Source organism: Lytechinus variegatus, chromosome 3 (assembly GCF_018143015.1).
Source record: "Lytechinus variegatus isolate NC3 chromosome 3, Lvar_3.0, whole genome shotgun sequence".
Classification (NCBI taxonomy): Eukaryota; Metazoa; Echinodermata; class Echinoidea; order Temnopleuroida; family Toxopneustidae; genus Lytechinus; species Lytechinus variegatus.
This window is the reverse complement of record NC_054742.1, coordinates 39,271,023-39,283,964: the sequence shown is the minus strand read 5'-3', so window position 1 is coordinate 39,283,964 and position 12,942 is coordinate 39,271,023. Positions and strand designations below refer to the sequence as shown.

Genomic DNA, 12,942 nt, shown 5'->3' with positions numbered 1-12,942 from the left:
TTATCTTAATTTCTCAGAGTGGTATCAGACTTTCAGTTCTAGTTTATAACTAAAGATGCACGTGCATACCCATCAAAATGATTAATCATTTTGGACTCCGCTCAAACTAGAAGCAACAATTATTAAGCACCATTGCTTTCTGTTTCATTCTTCAAAACAACCATTTCTGCAACAAAAATGAAGACATCGGCGTTCTCTGAACCATGATAATCACTGGCATCTGACATCTGCCACCATTTTTTTTTCATAGCTTGTTTGATATTTTATGAGCAATCCTGTTTAGACTGCATTTAATCTACCGTCGTGCCCTTGGTTTCTGAAATGTCTCGTTAACCTTCACCTTTGATTCGTAGCTACTCCCTTCCTATAATTGAATTCGATCATACATGGCATTAAGGTCCATATCCTTACTGCAACCTTCTATATCAAATTTTTTTCCCCAAAGCTTTCGAGCTTCAAACCATTTTACATTTTTTAATATTTCTTGATAAATTTGAATTCACTAAGGTTAATGATATATTGGTGAGAATTCAAATTATTCTTGGTGCATAATTCGTGTTTTTCAGCTATTGAAATAATCATTTATTTGTTGCCCTTTCCCGATGACCACTTGAAATAAGATAATCAACGATAATGAGAATGATAATAATGATACTGCTAATAATAACAATAATACAAAAATCGCCGTGCATGTAACTTGCACGTCGCCCATTATTTGCAAGCTTTGAGCTCTTGGTCTTCTCCAGGTGTATTTGAAACAAAATATGATTGAAAATCGGCAAGTTGACTAAATCGGAAAAATATATATGTATAAGCAAAAAGATACTAGAACGAAAAAATATTTTCCTTTGAATTAAAGCATATATCCCATATATAAAGTTATGAATGTACTTTGTATGACATTTTTAGATTTATAATCTTCGGAGCAGGTGGAACGAACGGAATGATCAACAAAATATTATCGATCTGATCTCTGCGCTGCATTGTATACTAATATTTCATTTGACATATCATCATATAACCTGTAATGCTTAAATGTGTATTAGATTTACCTATTTCAACGGGATCGTATATATTCTCAGCTTGCATATGACAGTATGTTGATTGAAATAATCAAGTACTATCTTTCATTACACTTAACCTAATTATACACTAACATATTATGTGAAAAGGAAACATGCATGTTAGTTGGGTAGAATAGTTGGTAAAAAAAGAATGTTTGCATAGTACGTTCACGCAACATTGCATACATTTAATGTCGTATTGTGTGTTCTTATCAAGGCGATCCCATGATAAAAAAATCAGCCATTTTCAACATTTTTCAACCTGCCGTCCAAACGAAGGAAGAACTTCAATTTGCTTTGTGGTTATATTAAAGTACTACTGGGTAAACATGCAAAAAACTGACAACCAACAAAAATGTGTTGTCCATAGGTGAATTAGAGCTTAATGTTGCGTGTCGTACGGGACTGTACGACACACAACATTTTCACCTACAATTTACCCATTTTTTGTGTTGGTTATTAGTTTTTCACATGACTACCCACTATAGCTTTATCATTGACGAAAAAGAATATTTTATCGCTCAATCAGGCATTCGGCTAGGAAACTAGAATTTGTTATCAAAATGTCCCGTACGACACGTATGGAATCGCCCATCAAACAAAATGTGCATGTTTATTTTTACCAAATAATTTGGGAAAATACACTGTGGCATTATTCATGAGATTAATGTATTTCTTCAAAGGGGGTGGCTTTAAGATTTAATTAGACTATTCACTGTAAAATGGCGTATACCCCCCTTCTTAACTATTCTTCAGTTTTTATACTATCCGTCAAATGTATTTGTAGAACAATGACTCAAACATGCAACATTCAAAATACTTCTGAATTCTTAGACCAAGCAAGATTTTCCAAGTAATAATAATAATACATATTCCTGAAACCAATATTGGTACTGTTCACAGCTTGAAACAATACATCTCCTTTTGTTGATATTGATATATAGCATACCTTGACTTAGTGGTTTCGGTAAAATATTCACGCATACCTCAACATACGTTTTCAAACACCAGGGAACGTTTAGCTAAGTTGCGTAAATTAGCAAAGTACACAAAAAGTAATTGGTGCTATTAAACAGTGCGCTCAGACACACTGTTTATTTCCTCATTTCTTTCACTACGCCAACAATGATTCATATTACTTAGTTTGATATCTTTTGTTCATTATTAGCCACAGCCACGGGCAGCCTTGGGGTAATTGAGAAATAAAAACAGTAACACAGAAGATACAAATAATTAGTAGTTTAAAGTTGCAGGAACCAGCTCTCCTTTTTCAACCTCTTCTGCTTTCTTTTGATTATTTTTCTCATTACTTAGAAGAAAGAAAAAACCCAGTCCGTCTCTTGAGCCGCCCTCGACAAAGAAGCTTCCATATATATATCTTCTTTTGAAATGAGTCGCCGCTGCAAGTAATCTATTGTGTTTCATTATTGAGAAATCATTTTCTATTGATAAGAGACCAGGGGAGAAAGATTATGTTTAAGGTTTTTTCATCATGCCTTTACTTAACACTTTAGGGACAAATTTGCTAATCGTTACTTTCAACCAATTGTGATGTTTTATAAGCTAATCATAGTTGGGTCTAATCATTTACTATAACTTCGATGAAGTTGTTTGTGGAAGGGTTCAATTCATCGTGCAATTCGGGTAAACTTCTGAATTCCAGTTTACTTGCCCACTTTCTCCAGTAATCTATTCAAACCTATCTAGATATTTAGGTAATGTATAATCTGATTAGTCAATTTGGTAATTCACTGAATTATTATTTTTTAATTATTTCTTTGTATTGCTTTGTTCATTAACAATTTTATATCGTGTTTGAAGTGATCAACTGTGTGATCCCCCGACCCCGCCCAGTATTTAAAAGTTATTTTGAATAAAGATCCATGTCAAGCTAACTTTGTAACATTTAAAGCCGACTGTTAGAAAAAATAACCTTCTCTGAGTTAGCAATTTTGTTTATTAAAGGAGAACACTGATAGAGGTTATCAGTACAAACACTTGTTTCGAAGCAAATACCATAGTGTGTTTTAAGATACCACAATCTTAAGCTTATTGGTATCATAGATTAAGACTAAAACAAGTGTCAACGATTCGCTGCGATATCATTGCATAATCACGATAACATACGTTGATGCCACAATAGTTAAGGACTTGTCTTACACAATTATGAAAGAACGAATAAAAAGGTTATGAATCAAATAATATTGTAGATACGGTTTGGTATACATATTCCTTCATCATGTTCATATTTCTTACCTTAAAAAGTCGCAGTATATTTGCAACCATACTCGAGACCGGACTGGCCGCTGCTCCAACAACGGCAACGGTAGGTTGAGGCGCCACGTAATGGGGAGTGCTCCCGTTCGGGCAGGTAAAGGAGTCCAGATCAATCCTGTTCGTTGTAGACGAAACAAATTCCATAGCCTGTTCCAAAGCATAGGTATCCCTACTGCAAGTATCAAGTATGACAGCACCGACATCTATTCCAGGAAGCAAGTGTCGGTCGTTGTTGATCCTCTTTAGGGCATACACCATGGCTTCAAGCCTCTGATAGCCACCTAAATCAAACTGGCCGCAGCCATGGTTACCGTTCTCATGAACGGGGAAAAGTCCTCCAAGTATCACATCCCCTGGAAGTTCGATTCTTTCCATACTTTGGCACCAACATGATGTAACTGAGTATATGACAAGTAAGATGATACATTTTACATTTAATGTTCTTTGATTAGAGGCAGGGTTCAATCTTCTGATATCATACATTTTCATATCAACCGATTTGAATTCGGATTTCCTATCCTTTAAAACTCTGTTTCATTAAGTGTCACCGGGTGACTCGCCAGCGGCCACCTTGCATGTCGGCTTATCATGCGAATAAGATATATACCGTAAGTGTTTGGAATTTAAACAAAAAACTCGAGAACAATATTTGGCAGTACTTCCTGATAGAATCCCGACAGTGAAATACAAACGAGTTTCAGGTGGCTCCTTCGAGTTCCCAATCCTCGCACTGTTCTTCCCGCGTCCGCACTCCCATTGTACGAAATCCAATCATGCGTTAGTATCCCTGCAGAGATAATAAATTAGAAACACTTTTCAATATAAAAATGTGAGTTATGCCCCCGTCGAACTTACGGATGATAAAAGAAGGAGTAATTATCAAAGCTTCATGGCTTGGGTTGTATTCTTGCACCTTGTTGTAAATTTTCCTCATTATTTCGCTTTTATTTAAGAAATACCTTCACAAATCAAAGCTTTGTGGTAATCAATTTCAAGCATGTCAGACTAAAGGGAAAAAAAGAAGTGCAGAATTTCTTTTTTCTAAACTGCACGTTGATCCTTCAGCGTTTATCATTCACGTGGAAAATTCCTTCACAATTAAATCAAACGCTCACATACGCCATCGTCATATACCGAGGCATCTGTCAAAACTTTATGCTTTTTTCTCCTTAAATTGAGCACTTCATATGCATTTTGGTCAATAACAAACACACTGCGGTTTCCCTTTTTGATGGTTGCTGCTTCAATTCAATTTGAAAATACCATCATGAGCACACACCCGCGCGAACAAGAGATTCCGTCGCTTGTTAGAGACTGGGTTCGCTCAATCCTCACAGGCTGGCAACATACTTGACAGTGGTAAAGGGACTTTCTACGAATGAGAAGCGACGTAATTTTCCTTCCACTCTCACCGTATTGGTGCAATCTGTTCACATGTCAGGCTAGTGCATGGTATCCGTGAGATGGCGTGCTTGTTCTGAGCGTGCATGCTCCATGCCTATATTCAACACTCCAGCAATACCGACTTGCATATCATCATTCATCAAATAGGGATAAAATGTTTGCAACGTATAGGTAAACCGTTGAGGTCTGGCTATCACTGGCATATCACGGCCACGAAAGTAATCTTTGAAATGCACCGGGTCTGACGTCAAGAGTTTTGTAATTGTTATCTGGACTTGTAAAAAATGAAGCGCTCTTGTTTGAAAGATATTTTAAAAGCACAGTTCCGGTCACATAATGTGGAAGTTGTTTATATGATTGCAGTATGATATGCTGCATAGGCTCTACATAGAGCCTATTAAGGAAAATATGTGTAATACGTTGCGGCGGGATATGGGTTCGCTGAACGGTTGTGCTTGAAAAGTCTTTATTTAAAATCGTTCAAAAGTTCCAATTTCATGTCTCCGATTAGCCGATAATCAAGTTCGTCTCTAATTTGGGCGTTGTGCATTGGATACCATCACAAGGTCAAAGACGTGTGATTAAGGTAATAACCGTAGAAACCTTGATTTTGGATGGTCTCTGTGCCTCAATACCATGGTATTATCTCATTATAGTAACTTCTTTACGAAACGGGCCCTTTGTCTTTAAGAATAATAATAATAATAACAATTTATACCGCAAATTCGCAAATTGCCTGTAAGCGATTAAGAGAAAGGAAATATGAGGTATAAAAAAAAACTAAAAATAGAAATAATTTGCACAATAAAATGTATTAAAACTAGTATTACAATTGACAATTTTTTCTCACCAGATCAGGAATAAAGAAATACCATCAAATGGGCCAATAAAAATATATGTTCAATTTGAAATTTAAAAAGATGAATTTTAAGCATAACTTTAAATGTGTTAACACGATTAGCATGGCAAATTTGTAGGGGGAGATCGTTCCAAAGAAATGAAAGTTTACGCTTACATTATCTTCAAACCAGATTGATTCGGTCAAAATATCCTCGACCTATGAACAACCTACAATATCTTAATCCAATTGCGTTGATTCTTGTCAGATAAACTTTGTGAAATCCTCATTATCTTAAAGCATTTTTGTTTTTGTTTCTATTGACTTCATCATTGAAAATGCATTTTACATGACAAATGTGATAATAGACATTATATCAAATTTCAAATTGAGATATAAATATCAGCATCAAAGACCAAGCCAGCATATTCTGATCTGTTGTGAAGCTTAATGTATGTTTCCACATACATTTCTGGAAGACGTCAAACAAGACAGCAAAATGGAGGTTCCTCTATCCTTGAATCTAGGAATTCAATGTCCAAACGACAAAAACGATGACAGTTGGCATTAAATGACTGTATGTATGCCATGACCCCGTGTTATTTATGGATTCAAGTCAAAATACATCTTGTTCATTAATTTGATAAAGTCATATCGGACAAAATGGTTTTGGTTTGATAAAAGCATATCACAACTGAGAACGACATGTTCCTTCCGGATATATGCACGGCGCGTATGAACCTGATTTTGAAGCATGTATATCACCCTGTATTTGTTTACACCCAAAAAATGTAAACTTGAGGATTTAGGAAATAAGCATTAAAAACAATAGTTCCACAATTATTTATTACATCCAACGACCGAGGTATCTTATAACACCCATCTTTGTAAGTAAACGTGAAATGTTCGTTAAACACAATAAAGAGGGTATTCTAAACCAATAGATATACAAAGGCTATGTCCTATAATACTCTTTTCAAACTGAAGATATTTTGACGACCTAAAAGATTGCCCAACACACAAGAAATGTTATACATACAAATTTGATTTAAATATTGTAGTTCATTTCATCCGATAATTTGTTTCTATTCATACAAAAAAAGAGGCATTCATGAATTTACATAGTTTTGAGTCTTTTTTGTAATATGAGCTCGAATACAATTTGAATGAAATATTTCTTAATATATTTCTTAATATATAAATGGAGATGTTTCCGTAATGCAACGGTGAATCCTTGAGATGAACATGGCACAACTGGTTTGAGTATTGGTATCTATGAACGCGTTTGAGAGGGAATCTGTTTTTTCTTCTTCTTCTTTCAAGAACTGGAATCATAGATTGAAATAAGGGCGCGGTTGGGTGTGTGTCATCTAATACGCCACTCCGATCTCACACATTTTTAAAAAATCTATTAAGTTATCTCATATATTTTACCATGGATGATATTCTTTGGGGATAACCCTCCTGATATTTACTCCACAGGTGCTAACGTTGCTGGTGTAATTTGATTGATCTTATTCTGTTTGAATATTCAGTGCATAGATCGTGTGCGCTGCTGCTTCTGTGACTGGGCGAAGACCTCAAAGGTTTGCAAGACGAACACACACTGATTCAATTGTAGGACTACTTTGCGCCCTGGAGACCCATCCTCAAGCTATCAGTTACATACACATGTATACTAAGGTTATATGACAACTAATATGCACACCCCACCTGTCCGCTAAACATCAATACTCAAACATATATAAACCAAAAAAATGCAAGAAACAGTAGGGTTAAAACAACGGATGAAAACAAGTCGCTCGCCTTCAAGAAAATGATAAATGTAAGCTTCAGTCTACGCTTTGTCCCCGAACGGCAGATAGACACAATCACATCAAGGTGGTGTTTTGAAATAGATGTTTGTAAAATTATGAGCCACTTTACAACCAACGGGAGTATGACAAGCCAATAAAGAAGTATATAATTTTAATTCATATTCAAACTAATATCAACTGATCTCAAATTCTTCTTAGCAACTATTCGAAATCTTTATTTTAGCCTAGCCTTATATGTAATAAAATTACAGTTCAGAATTATATATATATCAAGACATATTCGTGAAATAATATTGATCGTTCCATACTCACTAATAAGATTGGTCGGTGCTATTCATAGAGATACATGTATATTACTAGTTTGCGTTATTAGTATATATCTCTATGGAGCTATTATAAGTGCGTAGGTAAAAAAAATCGTTCATGTGTTTATGTGCATCATGGATGTATCATTTCGAATGTATATATATATATATATATACACATATATATATTAACACTTGTTTTACCAAACATGTATACAATCTGATATTCTTTGATACACTCGACTTTGGTTCACCGTTTCGTGTGGCAGCCATAACTGAGTGTGGGGGTGGGCTATTCAAATTTGCGTTGCTATCTTGTACGTCATACTTGAAACAATAATATTGTAATTATACAACTCCCAAGAATGTTAATGTAATCTGATTGGTCCAAATCGGATCTCATGATATTCAGCGAATTGCACTATGGCATCCAAATGCACTATCCTGCACTCTGACGTCATACCAAATGTACTAGCCTGCACTCTGACGCCATACCAAATGTACTGTCCTGCACTCTGACAACAGGGTGCAGAATGGTGCGAGGTCTGCACTGTCCTCGGCAGCGCAGACGATCGTAAGTCGAAGTTCGCGCCAACGAATTTACAACAGAAATTCCAGTTGTGCTTCGTGTACTTTGTAGACCAATCGGTCCAATACGCGGGCAATAAAGCGCGCCATGCGCGCTTGTGATTTCAGTCAGCTACACGTACGTCGACGTAGAGCAATCGCGACTTTTGTAGGGTTAGGGTAGCTGCGCTAGATTGACCTTGCAACGGATTTTTTTTCTCAGTTTTTATCGTGTCCTTTGTTGGATATAAACTGGATTATCAGTATGAATGAACAAAGAGAATTACGATTTGTTTTGTTGACGGATAAAAAAAAATTAAATTTAGGACAGTGTTGACAAGAAGAACACGAAAAAGTTGAACGTTTCGCCAAATACCGAGTTGAAAGATTTTGTGGTTTAGTTGAAATTAATTTCGAGTCTTTGCATCAACTCCATACAAGACAGAGAGCTTGACAGTGTTTGAATCGCGTCTTTGCTAGCCTGACGAAGGAAGATGACAACTTGTACAAAAAGAAGTCTCTACAAACTATCAAATTTGGAGTATGGAAGGTGTTCATCGCCAAAGAAATGGACATCTCGTCATCGAAGTTTCATAAGTTCAATGAATGAAATATATACAACAAAAAATCTAAACATCCATAATTTCCGAACCAATGCAAGTTTAAATACATGTTTACATGAGCGTGTAGGTAATTTTATAAGCTACCATCTGGATAAATGTTATGGACGTATTGGAACGAATTCCAAATTCTCATCATTTTTGGCTGAATTTCACGGTTGAATAAACACAAGTTAAAATTTGCTATAATTTGATTTTTTTTACACACTTCTATCGATAAAAAAATGATCTAATATAATGACATTTATTTTTGGGAGAGTATCTTAAAAAATATTCATCGTTTCACGGATCAATGAACATTAAATGAAAACAAAAATACGAATTTCAAATATCATAGGCAAATATCGTTTCATTTTGGTAACTGAAATGATCTTTTCTCAACTTTTTACGTCATGTTCATGACCATTAAAATGCTTCTAAGATTCGAATGCGTTTAACTACACATTCACACTTGAATGAACATGAGGAATGTGATAAGCTCTTTTTTACGTTATTGGAAAAAATGCAATTGCTAACTTTGGATTTCTGTCACATACCTCCTTGCATAGTTCATTTGATCTGATTTTTATGAAAATCCCGATGTCCAATGCTTCAGTGAGCACAAAATGTTCGAAAATTATGCAAATGAGAAGAACGTTTAAGGCCTTGGTCCCACTCTGTGCCGTATCGAATGATTATTTTGGTGTGCGCGCCTTTTGGATAGTATTCATCTGAAGTCATGTGCGAAGTATCTTGAACAAATTGTTCTCAGAAGTAAAAAAAAACATCCATGAAACAAACCCTCATCTATTTTTGTTAAAATTTTGACTTCCTCTCTCACAGACATTGTGTACACTATGGGTGCATATGTTTAACAATAAGTGACCCCTTATTCAATCTGGTGGAACTTTTTTCAAGGCTGTCTTTAGCAATATCATTTATGAGTTATGTTTATCAACCTATGGGCAGAATTCTGTGCAAAAATCAAATCGATATGTTTATTCATGGAAGAGTGGGCATGCATCAAAATGGGAAAAGGGGCATTTTCAATGTTACAGGTTCATTTTTAGGGGTAATAAAGTGAAAAATGGGGGCAAATTTGGTTTCAAATGTGACTTAATTGCTGTAGTTTTTATCATCCATTAGTTTTGTCATCACACACTTTCCAAACTTTTTACCTTTTCATGGTTGAGCGAGCACATTCGAAAACTTGGGAATGAATACTCTTTATACTGCATAAATGTTTTCTTTCCATAACGATTTCTCAGGATCACTTGAATTTATGGACAAATCAGTGGTGGATTTTAAAATGGGGAGGGGCCGAGTAATTGGGGGAGCCACCAACATTTACCAATTTTAACATGTTTTAACAAGTTTTAGGGGATACTGCCATAAACCATGTAAACCCTAGTATGATGATACGTCACAAAACATTGTGCTCACTCAACCATAAACATACGATATCAAAATGTTGTGTGAAGTGGCTAAATGATGGATAGTAAAACAGCATTAACACCATAAAATTCACTTAAAACAACCTTTGCTCAATTTCGTTTTTACACAATTTGAAAAACCACTCTTTTAATTTTGAAACATTTTCAATTCAATCTTTGATTACTCATGCATGACTCAACCGATCATCTCATTTTTCCCCAGGAATTGTTTATTGAGTGTAGAAAACAACCTACATAATATCATATTTCAAAGTTATTCCGTTCAAAAGTTACAGCAATTTGATTTATGGAGGAATTTTGTTGTGTATACAAACCTCCTGTAAACATCGATGACACGAAGAAAATCAGTGGAAGTGGACAGGTAGACAATAAATTCATCAAATTGTCTCCAGAACAAGGTTTCCCTGGATGTGATGGTCTACTTTGGACAGAGAGGAAGGGAAAGCCTCAGAGCCATGGTACTAGGTGATAACATTTTCAGCAGAGACAGTAAAGGGAAGATATATTTCGAGATGAAGGACTCATTGACAAAAAATCGACGAAAGGGAGAAAGCGAAGCATAAAGTGGGCGAACGTAGGAAGAAAGGGTTGTGGATATTAAACTTAAATGGATTCAAGACGGTCAGCCTGAATAAGTTATGTGATCACTTATTACAAATAGATCCTAGACTAGATCCAGAATTTAGATCAAATATAGTATTCGGATTCGGGGCAACTTAGTAACATGGGGGTATAAAACAAATAATGCACTCATTCTTGTGCATAGAGGACCTAAATAATGAACTCTGTACTCGACTCGCCAAATGGATATACCGCAATCGGTCCTGCTGACCTCGGTGCGGTATATCCATTGGCTCTTCTCGCACATCGTTCATTATTTGGCCCTTCATGCACGCGCTTACATGAACTTGCGTATAAGGAACAGATTAATGAATCAGACCCAGACTCAAGTGCTCAAGTGATGCATTCTAAAGATTTAAGAATGACAAATTCTTCACCTTTTTGAAATCATAAAAGCAAAAATTATGAGTGACGCTCGATAAATAAACCTGAAAATGTCAAATCTTACTGTTTTTGTTTTTATAAATACAAATCATGCCAAATTTGATATATCAGGACAAAAAAACATACTCGATGCATAACAAAAGTCAAGTCATTGGCAGATATAAGGCTGTCAGATTTGATTGTACGTTTACTTTCAGTTTGCTAGATGACCTGGTAGGTACAGTCCACTTGCTAGACATTATAATCGAGTCCTTACCTCCATTGCTTGATATATCGAGTCAGGGGTCAGTTTCATAAAACTTGTTTTAATACAAAATTTACAACAGTTAAAAGCTACTGAAATCCTTCAATCTAATTGGTTGATAGTAAATTTGTTAAAGAAATTGAGAATGCTATTATAACAAATCTTTATGAAATGGGACCCATATCTCATTCCTCTATAATCATGATAACAATGGATCTATTTTTGCTTGTATTACTTGAAAAAAAATCAAGGTCTTAATAAAACAAATTCATCCTGTAATTAGAATGTCCACTGTCGTAGTGCAGATTAGTGTCGCTGAAATAGACAAGATTTCATTACCTCCTCGTAATAATCTTCGTGGTGTGAAACAAATTTTGATTTACGATTTTCAGTCATGCCTTTTAAAAAAATCTGAATCCATCATACACTTAGATGAAGATGTCACAGTCGCTCATAGAATCGAATACAGTCAACACACGTTAGATCTATAACTATGTTGTTGCTCTCATTTTTAATGCCAGGGATTTTCACTCTGCCTAAAGTTCTTGGATATTAAGGACATTTAAGAGGCAAATACAGGCCTACACTCTTGTGAAAAAAAACAATTAGACATTAAACAAGTCAGAGGAATTACCCCCCCCCCCCCCCACAAACGTACCTGCAAATTTCTGCATGAGACTGATGTTCACCGCCTGCAAAACATTCTGCCATTACTTTCATATTCTCCATTAACAATAACAATATAAATGTTACCCCATCCATGATTTAGTGGCTTGTATAGTGTTGTTAAACTACCAAGCCTTGCATACAGCCTACTCAATCGTATAGGGATTTTCATTATTTGATTGTATAATGACGTTAGCCAGATCACAGGGGATGGCCATGAAAGATTATAAGTGTTGTTGAAATTTCATCCTACCGTTGCTCTATCCTTTCTTGTAAGAGACCAAGGAGGTGAAAGTTTAAGTCAACGAGATGCCGTTGACCAGGGGAAGCTAGCAAAAAAGGTTAATTCAATTGATGATGGTTTAATGTGACGGTAGATGGTGAAATAGTGTCCAAGCAATGTTTCTCACCCGCTTTGGCCCTTCTCACACCCTGGTCCAAGTAAAAATGGTAAAGGAAGCACTAAAGGATTTCAAGGGAAATATCAACATTCCGCCATGCAATGTAGTCATTGCAAGACAGCTATTTATTTATGTGTGTTTTATGATGATTCTTACTTTTATTGTTTCAAATCTAGAAACATTACAGATTCAGGCTTTAATCATGCTTATACTTTTGAAATAACTCATTATAGATCTGTTTCAAAGAATTCAATACATTCACACGACACACCCGGCCTTACAAATCGTGATATTAATCTTT

At 35.6% G+C, this 12,942-nt stretch overlaps 1 protein-coding gene across 1 annotated transcript; it reads right to left on the bottom strand.

Moving 5' to 3' along the window:
* Nucleotides 1-295: 295 nt before the first annotated feature.
* LOC121412029 (metabotropic glutamate receptor-like) lies at nt 296-3,716 on the bottom strand. The gene is made up of 2 exons (XM_041604941.1): nt 3,321-3,716; nt 296-364 (listed from the first exon to the last, which is right to left on the bottom strand). The coding sequence occupies exons 1-2, from the start codon at nt 3,714-3,716 to the stop codon at nt 296-298; spliced, it is 465 nt and encodes a 154-aa protein (XP_041460875.1).
* Between the last annotated feature and the right edge of the window lie 9,226 nt (nt 3,717-12,942).